Source organism: Grampus griseus (assembly GCF_964374135.1).
Source record: "Grampus griseus genome assembly, chromosome: 18".
In the NCBI taxonomy this organism is placed as follows: Eukaryota; Metazoa; Chordata; class Mammalia; order Artiodactyla; family Delphinidae; genus Grampus; species Grampus griseus.
In genome coordinates, this window is record NC_139012.1 from 73,068,361 (window position 1) to 73,086,364 (window position 18,004).

The 18,004-nt window shown below is 38.4% G+C and overlaps 1 protein-coding gene across 1 annotated transcript in view; it reads left to right on the forward strand.

The window, feature by feature from the left end:
• Positions 1 to 18,004, forward strand: part of KATNAL1 (katanin catalytic subunit A1 like 1) — a 72,185-nt gene that overhangs the window by 46,924 nt on the left and 7,257 nt on the right. Inside the window, exons 5-9 of the mRNA XM_082675663.1 lie at positions 630 to 757; positions 1,154 to 1,259; positions 5,644 to 5,802; positions 6,536 to 6,662; positions 7,921 to 8,055. Coding sequence (XP_082531789.1) covers positions 630 to 757; positions 1,154 to 1,259; positions 5,644 to 5,802; positions 6,536 to 6,662; positions 7,921 to 8,055 — 655 coding nt within the window. The remainder of the gene's footprint in view (positions 1 to 629; positions 758 to 1,153; positions 1,260 to 5,643; positions 5,803 to 6,535; positions 6,663 to 7,920; positions 8,056 to 18,004) is intronic.

An 18,004-nucleotide genomic window follows, 5' to 3' on the forward strand; every position in this document is an offset into this window, starting at 1 on the left:
TATGCTAATCCCATCCTCCTAACTTATCCCTCTCCACCATCACCTGCTTTTAAGCTTTAAGATGACTCAGCCAGGCATGAGGTGGCCTGATGCTGTGAAAAAGCATGGATCTGGGGAGTTAGGAAGATCTGAGTTAAAATCTGTACCCTGACATTTAATAATTGTGAACTTAAGTTACTTCACTTTCTGAGACCCACTTCCTTATCTGTAAAAATAGGGTTATAATACCTACCTTGTAGGGTAGTTGTATTAAGTGAGATAATATATGTGAGATTTCTTGCCATGCAGTAGGTTTTCAGTTGATTTCGTTTCTTCCTCTGTGTTAATGCTCAAGTATTTTTTAGTGGTGGTAGAAATCCCATGCATCCACAGATTTAGAGGCATCTAGCTCATTTCAGTCTTAGATGCAACTGTCCCCTCAAGAATGTAAATTTGAAGTGTCTAATAAAGTTGGCCAGTTCATCTATTTCTGATGAATTAAATAGGGGAGGATGGCATTTGGGTAATTAGCAAACAGTATTTAAAAAAATAGCCATTTAAAATGGTTACATTGCAATATTTTGAAAGCTTAATGATGTTAATTAAAATTATCTTGTTATTGATCAGCATTTTTTTGTACCTGTCCCCAGGGGAGGAAAAATATGCAAGACGGTGCAAGTGATGGTGAAATTCCAAGATTTGATGGTGCTGCATATGATAAGGATCTGGTGGAAGCCCTTGAGAGAGACATTGTCTCTAGGAATCCTAGCATTCATTGGTTAGTCTGTTACGTTCTTGAATTACAATAGTGGAGAAAACAAATTGTAGGTTGGCTTGGTGTGAGTCTTGTCTTGTTATCCATTCATCTCCTGATTATGACCTCATCCGTAATATGAGTGTGCAGAATTGGTAGGACAGTTCTTCTTGCAGAATATAACCAAGACATTTTCATACTAATTTGATGTTGACATAGCTGACAAAGGTTGTTAATTGAATAACATGTCCTAATTTATGATTGCAGTATGTTTTCACTGATCATTTTATACAGTAAAAATTAGAATAATGTTCTTAATGTAAGAAAAATTTCATAATTTAAAAAAATTAAAAGAATTGGTATTGATCATAAATCAAAGATGTCCCTGAATAAGCATGAAACTTTGCTCTTCTTACAAAGGGATGACATAGCAGATCTGGAAGAAGCTAAGAAGTTGCTAAGGGAAGCTGTTGTTCTTCCCATGTGGATGCCTGACTTTTTCAAAGGGATTAGAAGGCCATGGAAGGTGAGAATTTATTGAAGTAATATAGGTATAAAACTGCTGCTTGCATGGTAAAGAATGGCAGCACTGTAGTTTCTTTGTGTGTTTATTAACACAGTTTGTAAAGGTTGGGGGAGGTTGGGCAGCCCTCAGGTACCTGGATTTGGATTTGTGGTTGCGATATGCTGCCTCTGCCTGGCAGGAGAGGGGCCTGGAGTGGTGGAACTATAGTCTTTAAAGTCACTTCCCTCAGGGGCGCTGAGCTAGAGATGAGTTTTAAGAATTTTCTAGATGTCTGTTTTTGTAAATAAAAAGTTAGCAAGGGGCTTCCCTGGTGGCACAGTGGTTGAGAGTCCGCCTGCCGATGCAGGGGACGTGGGTTCGTGCCCCGGTCCGGGAAGATCCTACATGCCGCGGAGCGGCTAGGCCGGTGAGCCATGGTCACCGAGCCTGTGCATCCGGAGCCTGTGATCCGCAACGGGAGAGCCACAACAGTGAGAGGCCCGCGTATCAAAAAAAAAAAAAAAAAGTTAGCAAGCAAATTAAATAGTAATAGTGCATAGTCATAGAATAAGTGTTGGATCAAATAAATTATCTTTTTAAAAGCCGGCGTATTTCTCAGTAATTAATTAGTTTGAACACTTCATCTAGGCTTGGTGTAATTCTCAAATGTAATCAGAATGTTTATATCTTTTTAGCTTGCCCAGGACTAGTTCCTCCTAAGTTCAGTGTTTTCATTTTAGCATATTAAAAACCCTTCCAACAGCTGCTGCCTGGAACTTTTTTTGGTCTTAGCCATAGGCAGACTCTTTACTCTGACTGGTAGAGTGAAATAAAAGCATGATCTTACTTTGCCCTTCCGAATTAGCTGGGAAGGTCTTTTACCTTCGCAATACCTCTTCCTTGTTTGATGTGCCTAAAAGTAGAGAGGAGGAGAAATTGTGTGTTTACATAAATGGCTTGGAACACCCATGGCATTTTGATTGCCTCTCACAACTTAAAAACTTTTATAGACTGTTTGTTATAGATTTACCTAATTTGGAGACCATATTACCATAAATTTCCCCTTTATTATAACTTTAAAAACAATGTTTAAAAGAAATAATAAGGCCTTGATAAAATAGGTATTTAAAGGAGTTTTAAAACAGCTGGAATGGTAGGTATAACCTATGTATCATGACGAGCCCTGTACACTTTTAGCAAGAGGGTAATTTGCAAATGTATGAAGATCACCTTGGCAGCAGTATGCAGGCTGGATTGGAGATGGGCATAGATGGATACAGAGAGGAGTCTGGTCAGGAGGCTGTTGCAGTAGTCTAGCCAAACGATGAAGACCTGAACAAAGGCGTTCGTTATTTGGCCAATGAAGAATGAGTGGATCTGTGAGAGATATTTAAAAGGTGTAAGTGATAACATTATGACATGATGGTTTATAGGGGTAGGGAGAGGAACAAGTTGTATGACTCTTAGATTCCAGGCTTGAATTACAGGAGTATGCAGTTGCTCGGATACCAACTACCCAAAATTGGGCCAAACTTCACAGGTTGAGGTCAGTTTTCCACAAGACTGCCCTCACTTCAGATGCCAACCACAAATTTGGGGGTCCCCAGGTCACCCTCACTCTGACAGCTGGCTGTAAATTTGGGGGTTCTCACTGCACCCTCAGGTTTGATAATTCTCTAGAATGACTCACAGAACTTAGGAAAGCATTGTACTTTCGATTATAGTTTTTGTTATAGCAAAAGGAGGCAGATCAGAACTAGCAGAAGAAGTGCATAGGGTGAGATCTGGGGGGATGCTGACAGTGTAGCTTCTGTTGTCCTTTCCCTTGCAAGCAGGATGCTTTACCCTCCTGGTGCATGGATGTGTGACAGTATACACAGTACTGCCAACAGGGAAGCTCACTCAGGCTTCAGTGTCCAGAGTTTTTACTGGGGTTTCATTGCATAATCATAATTGATTGAATTGTTGCCCATATGTCTCAATCTCCAGTCTCCCTTCTCTCCCCAGAGGTCTGGTTGACATCGCATGGCTCAAAGCCCCAGCCTGCTAATCACAGGGTTGGTATTTTGGGCAAGGCCAGCCCCCATCCTGAGTCATCTCATTAGCATAATCTATATAGGGACCCACCATGAGCCACCTTATTAGCCTAAAATTTCAGGGCCCAACATGAACAGCAAAGACACTCCTATCACTTGGGAAATTCCAAGGGTTTAGAGTCTGCCTCCCAGGAACTAGGGAAAAGGGCCAGCCAAATTCTTCATTAAATAGGGTACAGTGAACTGATACTGGAAATGGAGGAGAGGAGCAGATTTAAATAGAAACAAAATATATTTAGGTGAAAACTCAGTGGGTAATTGGAAATAGAGGTCTGGAGCTCGGGCTAGAGTTTAAGTTTAAATTAAAATTGTGAGATATAAGTGGTGGTTGATAATTTGGGTATGGATGAAATTGTTCAAGGAGTTTTATAAAGGGTTTTCAAAAGAGCAAAAGATTTAGAATTGCTTTGGGAATATAAAGGGCAGGGGGAAGAGGAGACCTGAAAGCCACTGAAGATGGTCATGAGTAGGAGAAGCATCAAGAAAGAACCGTGTCCTAGAACCAACCTAGGGAGCAGGGGTTTCAGGGAGAAGGGAATGAACACCAGGTATCGGCACCATCCAAGGTCAGAGAGAGGGAAGGAAGCTGTGAGTTGAAAAGTGACCATTGGTTGGGACTTCCCTGGAGATCCAGTGCTTAAGACTCCGTGCTTCCAAGCAGTGGGTGCGGGTTTGATTCCTGGTCAGGGAACTAGGATCCCGCGTACTGCGCAGTGGTGCAGCCGAAAAAAAGAATACGTAAAACTCAAAACAGAAAAGGAAAGAAAAGTGACCATTGGATTAGTAACTTAGGTATTTTTAGTGAAGGAGTAGAGGCAGAAGTCAGACTGTAGCTTGTGAAGAACAAATAGTAAACATAAACCATTTCTTTAAGAAGGTTGGCTGGGAAGAGGAAGGAAGAGGTAGATAGTAGCCAGAGGATTTGTAGGGTCAAGTGAAGGCTTTTATTTTTTAAATAAATAGAGCCCACAGAGGAGGAGATACAGGAAATAGAGGAGATAATTGACAGGGTAATGTCATGAGGAGGGGAAATTTATAAACGCTGTACTGCATCTATGAGCTGTGTCTGCGCACAGACGCTAACCCTGGAAATTATCTCCTGCTGGACATGACCACATTAATGACATTACAGGAACTGAGAGGGCATTGAGAGGGGATGGTGGAAAGAGAAACAGAAACTTTTCTGTAGCTGTGCCAATACCATTAGTTGTCTTTACAGTTTTCAAAATATCAATCTCATGTATAAAGGCTTCTGGCAAAGCAAAAATTTTTCTTGTAAAACTAGTGTTTCAAATCCTAGTGATCCCTGGTTGTCCTGGGTATCAAAATGCTATAGCTAGAAGAGCGTTTGGACGGTTTCTGAATTTAGAGTTTATGAAACTTTGATATGCACATAGTTTTCAAAGTTTAAACCCCCCAAAGCTAATTGAATTAAATTAACAAATGGCTCCAAATTCCTCTTACGATCACGAACTATTATGCAAAAGAAATGTAGTGTTAACTATATATCTGAACTCTCATTAAAAGTGTTAGAAGAAAATAATAAGTATTTAAAAATCCATTAGTCTGCAAGACTAGAGGATCGGTGTTCTTGGATAATTTTTACTCCTCATTGATTTATTTTTATGGAACGTTTTTCTGTTTGTTTCAAAGGTGAGAAGTAAGTAAAATTTATATTTTAGTCTATGTAGTGGCTTTTTCCTTACTAACACTATTTTATGTAAACTCTTAACTGCCTAGCACAGTTAAACTGATAAAAGGCTAGCTAACTTGATTATGTTTGAATCACCACTAGATTTTAGCTACCTTATTTATTAACCGATAAATGGATCTTTATTTCTGATTCAAAGTGTATATTGTAAGTGTGTTGTTGAAGATAGGTTTTGTACCTTAGGAGGGCGAGGGATATATAATTCTGCTCCATGTGGTAGAGAATGTCATCTTATTTTCATTGCTTAAACAGAGCAGTCACTCTTAAGCGGTGCTCAAGACCATACATGTTTGTCTTCTGCCAGGTTCAGTAAAATCGGTGGGCTCTTTCTAAATGTACCAGGAGATTCCTTGTTGTCTAGGCCCTTTGTTAGCCCATCTCTGAGTACCTCTGATTTGAGACCTTTTGTGAAACCATTCTTCATTTTTGTTTCTTCTGTCTGTGAAATGATATTCGTGCCCAATGCGCCATGAGTTTACTGTGGCAGTTGAGCTTATCTTTTGATGGGAAGGGTTTCGTGTACATTAATAGTTGCTGATATTCTATTAGAAAGCACATTAATCTGATAAATCATTTCGTGTGTCCTTTGGAATTTCAGGGCGTGCTGATGGCCGGGCCCCCAGGCACTGGTAAGACCATGCTGGCTAAAGCTGTCGCCACTGAGTGTGGCACAACATTCTTCAACGTCTCGTCTTCCACGCTGACGTCGAAATACAGAGGGGAATCTGAGAAGTTAGTTCGTCTGTTGTTTGAAATGGTGAGTGATGTTACATTCGGATTTCAAAGCACTGTTTGTGTAGGCACATGGTATCCCTTTAATCTAGATCCGTTTACCCAGGGATCCTTTTAAGAAAGGGCAACTGTACTTATAGTTTCACAGTTCTTGACACGCTAATAAGACACGGGGCGGTGGGTTTTGTGGAGTGGTTGATGTGTCTTCAGCGTACCTTCCTCTCTGAAGTAAAAGCCCTTTGGCATCCCGTCCAGTGCGGGTAGAAGAGACTTTGGAAATGTGTGTGGTTTGACTGATATTTCTGGATCTCTAATGAGCTGGTGAGCAGAAGTATATTTTAACATATATTTTGAAAATCAGAAATTGATCTATCATTAAAGTTTGTTCCTTTTTCAAAGTAGTTTTCAGTAGCTACTTAAGACTGCATCTTTGAGGATAGATTGGTGATTTATCTTTAGAAACTTTTTGTATTATGGAAATTTTCAAACACAAAAGTAGAAAGAATAGTACCGTGAATCCTCGTGTATCTGTCACCTGACTTCACCAACCATATAACTTATCTTTTATGTTTAGAAATTTTTCTGTTTCTGATATGATTGATAAATTTAACCTCTGTCTATAAGCAAGTGATGGCATTAAAGCAGTGAGAAATTTCTGCTCTTTCTCACCATTGTTTTAGTCAGAGGAAATGTCTTTTAAAAACTTCAGATTATTTCAGGAGGTCACTAAATGATTTCTTTAAACTATTTTCACAAAGGCTAGGTTTTATGCCCCCACCACCATCTTCATTGATGAGATAGATTCTATCTGCAGTCGAAGAGGAACCTCTGATGAGCATGAGGCAAGTCGCAGGGTCAAGTCTGAGCTACTCATTCAGATGGATGGTAATTGATATTTAATTACTGTCTCTAAACTGTTTTGGTCCCTTTTTGAATTTTGTGTAGATTCATACTTGGAAATTCTCGACGACCGGACTAGAAGGCAGCTGAATGTATTTGTAATCATTTGTTCATCCACGCATTTGTACATTTGTTCATGCACTCAAAAGCATCTATTGCTTACTTGCACCATCTCAGGTTCTGAGGTTAGAAAGAAAAGGACTGTCGTGGCCTTCAAGGAGCTTACTATTTAGAGCAAAGCCTTTAGAGATGTGGCTCAGGGTCCCAGGGGTCTTTAAGACTCTTTTAAAAGGTGTGCAAAGGCCAAACTATTTTCATAGTAATATCAAGATGTTATTTACCTTTTTCACTTTCATTCTCTCACAAGTCTCATTTTTAATTTTTAATAATAAATGTTGATATACTACATGCACACAAAAGCTCTTTGGAGGTCAGTAGTCTTTAAGGGTATAAAAAGGATTCTGGGACCAAAATTTTTGAGAACCACTGATCTAGTTGAGAAGCAGGCACCTCACAGACAATTACAATACATTATGAGTTCTGTGGTAGAACTAAGCTCTGGGTTTAGCGAAAACATAGTACGAGAGGTACCACCCGGACTAAGGGAGTCATAGAAGGGAATAGCTGACTTGGGCTTTGAAATATCGGTAGAAGTTATTCAGACAAAGAAGAAAAGGCTTTGGGGAGCCACTGGAGGAAGAGAGTGATGGGCCCAGAGCTACTTTTTAGAGATATATCACTCTGGTAGTTGTATGGTGAATAGGAGGCTATTTAAGCAAATTATGAGAAAACATAAAGTGTGTTTAAAAAAAAAGTATATATATAATATATATATGTATATACGTACGTATGTATATCCACACTGCATTGTTTTAAAATAGCTGTGGTTATCCACCAACCCTAGATACTAATTGAATACTTAAAACGTGTGTTGCATACAGTGCCAGGCACTATAAGATACATAAAATAATGTAGTACCAGGAGTTCCTTCCCTCAATGAGTTAACCATCTTAATTTCTGTTAAAGTATAATATGAGAGGAAGGAGTGACTGTGTTGTATTTGTTCTGTAGTTATCTGTTGATTTGTCTGGTTCTGACACCATGCAGAGGTCAGAAGAACTGCATCATGTTCGTCATTGAGCCTCTACCACCAAGCCTGTGGCCGATGCTTAGAAATGTTAGTTGAATGAAAGAATAAAGGACTGTAAGAAAAACACTCTTCTTTCCCACTTACTGTATATAGGAGTTGGAGGAGCTTTAGAGAATGACGATCCTTCCAAAATGGTTATGGTATTGGCTGCTACTAATTTCCCGTGGGACATTGATGAAGCATTGCGAAGGAGATTAGAAAAAAGGATATATATACCTCTCCCAACAGGTATGATGCCTTCCTTTTACTATATTTTGATCTTTCTCTTACTGTCTGTTACATTTTTCTATTTCTGTAGGTCTTTATTCCCTTGGCATTCTGCTTAAAGAAGTTTATAGCATCACAAAACCCGTTTGTTATCTATGGAAACAGAGGGCTCAGTACTCTGCTGAAGTTTCTTACATTCAGAGAGTGGTTGTGCTAATAAGCTGATAGGACATCTAAGTTTTACTTTTATTTATTTATTTTTAATCAATTTATTTTTTGGCTGTGTTGGGTCTTCGTTGCTGCGCGCAGGCTTTCTCTAGTTGTGGCGAGCGGGGGCTGCTCTTCGTTGTGGTGTGTGGCCTTCTCATTGTGGTGGCTTCTCTCGTTGCAGAGCACAGGCTCTAGGTGTGTGGGCTTCAGGAGTTGCAGCACACGGGCTCAGTAGTTGTGGCAAGTGGGCCCTAGAGCACACAGGCTTTAGTAGTTGTGGCGTGTGGGCTCAGTAGTTGTGGCATGTGGTGCCAAGACCACAGTAGTTGTGGCTCATGGGCTCTAGAGCGCAGGCTCAGTAGTGTGGTGCACGGGCTTAGCTGCTTCACGGCATGTGGGATCTTCCCCGACCAGGGATCGAACCCCATGTCCCTGGCATTGGCAGGCGGATTCTTAACCACTGTGCCACCAAGGGAAGTCCCTAAGTTTTAATTTTAAACTTGAGTCTTCATTAAAACTTACGTGGGGCTTCCCTGGTGGCGCAGTGGTTGAGAGTCCGCCTGCCGATGCAGGGGACGCGGGTTCGTGCCCCGGTCCGGGAGGATCCCACATGCCGCGGAGCGGCTGGGCCCGTGGGCCATGGCCACTGGGCCTGTGTGTCCAGAGCCTGTGCTCCGCAGCGGGAGAGGCCACAGCGGTGAGAGGCCCGCGTACCGCAAAAAAAAAAAAAAAAAAAAATCTTACATGATACAAGTTTTTGTCCCTGTACTACAAAAAACAATGTACGTTGATAAGAATGTGAAAATTTAAAAACATTTTTATAATGAAAAAAAACTTCAGTGATTAAAAATAAAGTTCTCTTGGGATCTTTTTTGAAGTATGCTGCTTTGAAAAAATATTTCATTCTGTTGATGAATGTTGACATTTTCGTAAGTGAGTTTTTTCTTTTTATATTGAGATAAAATTTACATACAGTGTGAAATGTACAAATCTTAAGTTTACAGTTTGATGAGTTTTGACAAATGAATACTCTTGTTTAATCAGTACCCTACTCACGATGTGGACATTTCTTTCACCTCAGAAAGTTTCTCTGTGCCCCTACCAGTTGACTCAAACCCCTAACAGTCATTCACCTTCCTGATTTTTAACACCATAGATTAGTTTTACCTATTACTAAACTTCATATAAATGGAATCATGACATATGTACTCTTGTGCATCTGGCTACTTCCACACAACATAATGTTTCTGAAATTCATCCATGTGGTTACATGTATCAGTAGTTTATTTGTGGTGTGATTACATGACAATTTGTTTATTCTCTTTTTGATGGACATTTGAGTTATTTCTAGTTTTTGGCTATTATGAATGAAGCTATAAATATTTTTGTATAGATCTTTTTATAGATGAATATTTTCAATTCTTTTGGGTAATATAGATAAGAAGAGAATAGGTGGATCATAGGGTAGGTGTGTGTTTAACTTTATAATGCTCAAACCATTTTCCTAAGTGGTTGTACCATTTTATACGCTCACCATCAATGAATGAGAATTCCAATACTTCCATGTTTTTGCCAACATTTGGTATCGCCAGTATTTTAATTTTAGTCATTCTAGTAAGTGTGAAATGCCTTATTTTCTTTCAGTTTGTGGTTTGCCTTTCAATTTTCTTTATGGTGTCTTTTGATAAGCAGAAGTGTTAATTTTGATTAAGTCCTCTTGTCAGGATTTTCTTTTATGGATAGTGCTTTTTGTATCTTAAGAAATCTTTGCTTACCACAAGAAGTCAAAGGTTTTCTCCTATATTTTCCTTTAGAAATTAGAGTTAGATCTGTGATCCATATTGAATTAATTTTTTGTATATGTGTCAATTGGGGGTTGAGTTTCATTTTTTTCATATGTGTATTGAGTTGTTCTAGCATCACTTGTTAAAAGGAGTTTTATTTTTCCATTGAGTTACTTTGGCACCTTTGTTGAAAATTATTTTGCTGCATATATGTGGGTCTATTTCTGAATTCTCTGTTCTGTTCCATTGATTAAAAAAAATTAGACATAGGGTTATCCTGTCAGGTTATCTATTTTTCATTGAGTAGGCTTTGGTAGTTTGTGTTTTTCAAAAAATTTGTCCCTTTCCTCTAGGTTGTCAGGTTTATTGGGATTTGACCTAATACAAACATGGAAGCTGACTAAATGGTTTATGTGAGGCTGTTGATTTCATGTCTGGTTCTGGAGCCTGAAGTCAGTAGGGAGGGCAGTAGGATGAGAAGATGAAATGGTGGAAACAAGAACAAACTGTAACCTGTGGGGATGAGCTGGAACTCATGAGGATAGACTGGAACCCACACTGGGCTCTCATTGCCTCTAAGAGTTACAACTTTGATGATTGGGGTGTCCTTTAGAAGAAGCTGGCACCCTTTGTAACAGTACTAAAGGTGCACCTGGCTTAGGAGTGAAGCTGAAGGAGGAAATCTGACAGGAGCTGGAAAGAGTTGGAGGCCCAGATGCTGCCCCTCACTAAAAAGATGAGCCGGCAGACAAGCGACAGTAGGCCTCAGCTGCAAATGCTCTTCATGCCCTGAACTAACTTTCTGAGTTGATTTCAGTTCTGCCTTTCGCATCTTGTCCATAATGACTGATGTGGTCCCCACTAACCCAGAACTATGTAATGAAGAGAATTCTGAGAAGTGAAATTCTAACTTCAGTGAAGTTGACACAGTACAAATCCACACACCTTAATTTCTGTTTCGTCTGTATGATCTATAATAATGGCTCAATTTTCATTCCTAGAAGAGGCAATTTGTGTTTTATCCCTGTTGTTCTTGATCATTCTTGCTAGACATTTATCAGTGTTATTAATCTTTTCAAAGAACCAACTTCTTGCTTTGTTAATGTTCTGTTTTGTATTTCATTGATTTTTATCTCTTCTTATTTCTCCCTTATACTCCTGAGTTTAATTTTCTCTTTTTTTATGAAGTTAGAAACTTAGACTGTTGATTTTAAACCTTTGTTCTTTTTCTTTTAATATAAACATTTAAGGTTGTATTTCTCTTAAAGCACTGCTTTGGCTTCATCCCACAAATTTTGTTATATTTTCTTTACTATTCAATTAGAAATATTTAAAATTTTTCCTTTTTCTTTTTTTCTTTGACTCTTGAGTTATTTAGAAGTATGTGGTTTAGGGAATTCCGTGGCGGTCCAGTGGTTAGGACTCTGTCCTCTCACTGCTGAGGGCCCGGGTTCAATCCCTGGTTGGGGAGATAAGATCCCACAAGCCGTGAGGCAAGGCTGAAGAAAAAAAAAAGAAGTATGTGGTTTAGTATCCAAATATTTGAGGATTTTCTAGATGTCTTGTTGTTGTTGATTTCTAATTTAATTCCACTATAATTAAGAACTACTCTGTAAGATGTCAATTTTTGAATTTTGTTGAGATTTTATGATTCAGCATATAGTGTATCTTGCTGAATGTTTCAGCTGCAGTTGAATAGAATATTTATTCTGCACTTGTTGAGACAATATTCCATAAATGTCAGTTAGATCAAGTTGTTGTGATAGTATTGTTTAAATCTTCTAGATCCTTAATGATTTTTTGCTCTGTTTTTTTCTATCAATTATTGAGAGTGGGTGGTTAAACTTTCTAAGTATGATTGTGAATTTGTTTATTTTTCACTTTAATTCTGTGAATTTTTGCTTCATGCAGTTTGAAGTTCTGTCATTAGGTACATAAACAGTTATCATTGTTATCTCTTCTTGATTCTTCTACCTTTATGAAACATCTCTTCCTCTCTGATTAAATCCTTTGACTTGATGTTTACTTTGATATTAATATAGCCTCACCATCTTTGTTTTGCTACTGTTTGCATGATATATCTGCTTCCTTCCTTTAATTTTCACCTTGTACGTGTTTGTATTTGCAGTGCAGTTCTTGTAGACAGCATATAATTGGGTCTTACTATTTGTATAGTTTATCTTTGCTTTTTAATTGCAGTATTTTGTCCATTGAAATATAATGTAATTATTGACATGGTTATGTTTAAGTCTGCCATTTTGCTATTTGTCCCTTTTGTTCGTTCGTTACTCTGTACCTCCTTTCTTAATTTCTCTTAATAGTTGACTCTTTTTTAGTATCCATTTTAATTTCCTTATTGGGTTTTAGCTATACTTAACTGTATATTTTTTAGCAGTTACTCTAGGGATTTACAATATGCATCTGTAACTTATTACAGTCACTGTAGAGCTAATATTGTACCACTTCATGTAAAATGTAAGAACCATTTGCCTCCCCCAGCCTTTGTGCTATTTTGTCATGTATTTTACATCTGCATACATTGTAAATCCAAACATATAATGGGCTTAAATTGTCAGTGCAAACTTAAATTAAGAGGAGCACAAATAGTAGTCTTTTCTGTTTACCTACATATTTAGCATCCACTGCTCTGCTTTCCTTTTTAAGGTTCAAGTTTCCAGCTGGGTCCGTCTCTCATTTGTCTAAAGAACTTCATTTAGTAGTTAAGGTCTGCTAGCATCAAATTCAGTTTTTGTTTTCTGAAATGTCTTTATTTCACTCTTATTTCTGAAGGCTGTTTTTGACTGATAAATAATTCTGGGTTGGAAGAGGGCTTTTTGCTTGTTTTTTGTTTTGTTTTTTTTCTCTCACTGCTTATAAAGTTTTCATTCTATAATCTTCTGGCCTCCATTGTTTTTTGCATGTGAGGTCAGCTGCCATTCCTATCATTGTATGTAATATATCGTTTTCCCTCTGGTTATTTTTTTAAATTCAGCTTTATTGAGGAATAATTTATATATAATAAGCTTTATCCACATAAAATTTGATGAGTTTGACAATTGCATACAGCCATGAAACACACCACAATCAAGATGCAGAGCATATCTTTCATCCTGAAAGGATTTCTTATGCCCCTTTGCAGTCCATTCTTCTCTCCCCAAAATACTTCCCACCTCAGGCAACCACTGATCTGATTTTTGTCACTATAGATTATTTTGAATTTCACATAAATAGTATCATACAGTATGTATTATTTTGTGACTGGCTTTTTTTCACTCAGCGTGATTATTTTGAGACTCATCGATGTTATTGTTTTTTATTGGTGAGTAGTATTCTGTTATATGACCGTATCACAGATTATTTATCTATTCTCTTATTGATGGATATTTAGATAATTTCTAGTTTGGGACTGTTATAAGTAAAGTTTCTATAAACATTCATGTTCAGTTCTTTGTGTAGACATGTGTTTTCGTTTCTCTTGGATAAATACCTGTGAGTATATGTTTAACTATAGAAAACAAGCTGGTATTTTCTTGAGTGTTTGTCCTCTACAGTTGACTTTTTAAATATTCTATTTATCATTGTTTTTCAGCAGTTTGACTATGATGTACCTCTGTGGGGTTTTCCTTTTATTTATCCTGCATGTGTGTTGGACTTTCTGATATTGCTGCACAGATCACCGGGACTCTGTTAACAATTTTTTTTCAATCTTTTTTCTTTCTATTCCTCAGGTTGGTAGTTTCTGTTCACTTGTCTTCACGTTCACTGACACTGTTTTCTTCTGCCATCGCCAATCTGCTTTTAATCCTGTCCAGTGAATTTTTCATTTCACATGTATTGACATTTTGCAAATCTAGCATTTCTGTTTTGTTGTTGTTTTTTTTTATAGTTTCCATTGCTTTGCTGGGATTCCTCATCTGATCATTGATTTTCTGTATATTTTCCTTTAATTCTTTGAGATGTTTCTCTCCAAAAGGTGGAGCTTAATTCCCCTCCTCTTGAAAATGGATTGGACTTAGTGATTTGCTTCTAAGGAAAAGGATATGGCAGAAGTGATGCCATATGACTTCCAAGGCTAGATCATAAAAAGGATTAAACCTTTTTATCTGAAGGCCATCTGCTGACAGAAATCACTCTTGCTCTGGGGACCTCTTTTGTTCTGTTCGGGCCTTCAGCTGATAGATTGAGGCCCACCCACATTATGGAGCACAGTCTGCTGTACTCAGAGTCCAGCAACTTAAATATTAATTTCATCCAAAAACACCCTCACAGAAACACCTAGAATAATGTTTGAACAGATATCTGGGCACTGTGGCCCAGCCATGTTGACACATAAAATTAACCATCACAGACCCTAAACTAGAATTTTCTAGCTAAACTGCTCCCAAACTCCTGATGCACAGAAACCGTGAGGGTAGTAAGTTGTTGTTTTAAGCCACTAAGTCCTAGTATAATATGCTGTCCTGGGTACGTAATTGATATGCTACTTTAGAGTTTTTGTCAGCTAATTCTAACGTGCGGAACATCTGTTTCTATTTGCTATTTAAAAAATTGTTCGTGTATGGGTCACATTTTTCTGTTTCTTCACACATTCAGTAATTTTTATTGTATGCTCTACATTTTAGGGAGTCTGGATTATGTTGTTTTCTTTTAAACGGTGTTGAGATTTGTTCTGGCAGGCACTCAAATTATGGGCAGAACTTAAAAAGTCACTTTGCAGTTCTTTACTGTCTGTTGACTAATGCATGAAAACAGTTGCCTGTTATATTTTAATAGTTGTTTACCATAGAAGGATAAGTCTGATACCATTTATTTTTAATGATGGCCAGAAGTCATAGCCTCCCCTATGACTTTTGAAACTTAATTATGGTAATATTCCTTATTCACTTTTGCAACTAGATCTCAAGGGTGTATATAAATAATTGGTAGATTTCTAGTTCACAGATTACATCTTGTATTGTCTTTCCTGGCTGCTACTACATATTCTGTTAATTCTAATAATATCATTACTTAAACAGAAAAAAATTTCTTAAAATAATGCTTAACTTACTAATTGAGCTTACAGAATAATAAACTTATTTAAAGCAATAATGGAAGTGATTCAAACTGTCCTGAAATACTACTCCTCCCAGAAGCAGCTCCTTAGTGTCTGCCTTGCTCTTCTATTAGTCACATGAAGATTTGAAATTTGAGTGGTTTATTATCACTCCCAATTTAATAAATTTCTTCCCTTTCTCTTTCCCCCTTTTTTCTCTTCTTCCTTGCTTTCTAAACAAAATATGTGTATGACACCTAGTATATTTATATGAAATCTTTTAATTTTGCTATTGTGCACAATGATTATAAATAAAAAATTAATACTGATGGGGAAAATAAAAGCTTTACTACTTGAATTGACATCATTTGAGCTTTTGTACTTTGAACTTTAATTCACTATAACAGACAGAAAAAATATAGTTAGAAAAATAATTGATGATAGGAATTTTATAAACCGCTGAGGAAAGCTTGGGTTGAGGAGAAAGATATACTTTATGGTACAAAGATAGGAATTCAGCTTTCTTTGAAATATTGGAGAAGAACATAGACCTGGCTGACTATTGGGATTTTTTCTAAACTTGTTTTCCTTTATGAAAAGGTTATGTTATAGGTAATGGTAAAGGTAATAGTCATTATAGGTAATGACTTTTAGGTGCTTCTCTTTGCTCATTACTAGTCTGAATGTGTGTACCTCATGACCATAGAACTTGAGAAATTGCTTTCTCCTAAAGGGCTCCCAAACAAATAATCATAATTAGAACTCCACCCTTTCTAACTTTTTCTTTTATCTGTGTTAATTAATTTCACAGGTGTTTATTTAGCTCTTTGCTATCTGAAAGACATTTATTAGGTACTGTGGGAATATAAAGTGTACAATCCTTGTCCTTAGAGAACTCACCGTGTGGTTGGAAGGGGGCATACACCTCCCCTAACAGCGGGGAAACAAGGGAGCATGTGATACTGGAGTTGCCCATAGTACTTCTGGGGTGGAAACGTGGAATAGTAAATTCTGACTGAGGTGCTTAGGGGAGACTTCATGGAGGAAGTTGCATTTTCGCTGAATTTCCATAGAGAAGAACAGAAACAAAGGCATGGTTGCTTGAAAGTGAATGGACAGCTGTTGTGGCCGGAGCATCTGGTGGGGTAAAAGGGTCTGGAAGAGACAGAACTATAAAGAAAATTTGGAAGATGAGAGAACTGAAAGAATGATTTGGAAATATAGGGTAAAATTAATGGAAAGAAAAGTAGATTATATTAAAGTAAAAAAATTGAAGGACATTTTATGAACAAAAGCAACCATGAAAAGCAATTTTTAGTTGGAAAAGGCAAGAAGTATAAGAATGAAAATAGATAAAACAAGGAAAGCCACTCAAAAAGGCATATTGTAAGTTATGTAATTTACATAAATATGCAGATTTCTTTAAGATTGCGAGGCAATTAGAACTTGATGGCAAGAAAAGTCAGTGTATCAGTTACTCTTGCTGTTTAACATACCATTCCAAACAGTCTTCTTTTGCTCACGGATTCTGGGATCAGGAATTCGGATAGGGCACCACAGGGATGGTTTGTGTCTGTTCCGTGATGTCTGGGTCACAACTGGAAGATCAGCAGCTGAGGGTGACTCCACATCTGGAGCCTGCCATCATCTGGAGTGGCTTCACGCCATGCCTGGTGGCTGAGGCCTGGGGCCTCAGGTGGGGCTGTCTTTCTGGAGCACCTCTGTGTTACTTGGGGTTATTCCATGTGGCCTGGGCTTCCTCAGGCATGGTGGCCTCAGCTTGTCACATTTCATACGTGGTAGGTCAGGGCCCCAGGTGTGATTGTTCCACTGGAAAAGGTGGAAGGTGCATTGCTTCTTATGACCTAGCCTTGGGGGTCACGTGATGTCACCTCTGCTGTACTCTGGGTTGAAGCATTTACAAGCCCACCCATTTTCAAGAGGAGGGGAATCAGACTACCTCTGGGTGGAGGAGTGGAAGGCCCCATCGTAGAAGCGTGTGTGGGAGGAGAGGCTCTTGCACCATGTTGGTAAATACAATGTGCGGTAGTCAACAGATGGAAGAAGTCAGGTAACAGGCACAGGTGGAGCTGGGCCTTATACCAAGTCTCTTCTTACTTTATGCATCTGCATTATGGCAGCAACCGCTGCTCAGCCTAATGAACTCCTTTCTCCAGCCCCTTCATTTAGTTGTTTTGCTTTTAGGCTAACCTCCCTAAACCACCAAGGCATCACAGAGTCTCTTAGACTCTGAGTGATTCTTATTTCCTATCCCGTCAGGGTCAGAGTACTTTTTTTTTAAACTGTAAGTTCATACCTTATCTATCCTATTTGTGTCTATTTGCATTTCTTAATACTGTGTTGTACTTTTCTACTTACCTTTTTTTTCATTCGTGCTTCTTCCTGCTTCCATGTCATAATTTATGGTGCTCTCATTTCCCAGATTGTTCTCCCTCTTCCTTTGTATTTAAATTTTATTGATTTTTCAAAGTCGACATGAAAGCATACCAATTCTATGAAGTCTTCTTTGCCGTGGTCTCTCTCCCTGTGTGGACTTCACTCCCCTGGGTGTTTCCTCTGTGTTATCTAACCCCCAGGTGGTCCTTAATAGAAGGAATCTGGCTTTTCTCTGTCTCCCTCTAATCCTGTTTGTTGATTGACTGAAGGTGGTGTGCGTGATGGGGCGACTGCCATTTACTGAGCGCTGCCTGTGGACTGGGCTTTACATGTATTAACTCATTTAACCCTCACATCAGGCTTGTGAGGTAGATTCTGTTCTTATCTTTACTTATGAGAAACTGAGGCCCCAAGCAGTTAGGTATCCTGCCCGGTGCGGCAGAGCAGGGATGTGCACCCCGGCCATCTGGCCCCACAGCACACACTCCTTATCTGTCGTGCTGGACTGCCTCCAGTACTCAAGAAGAAGTTGTATGATCCATCTAAC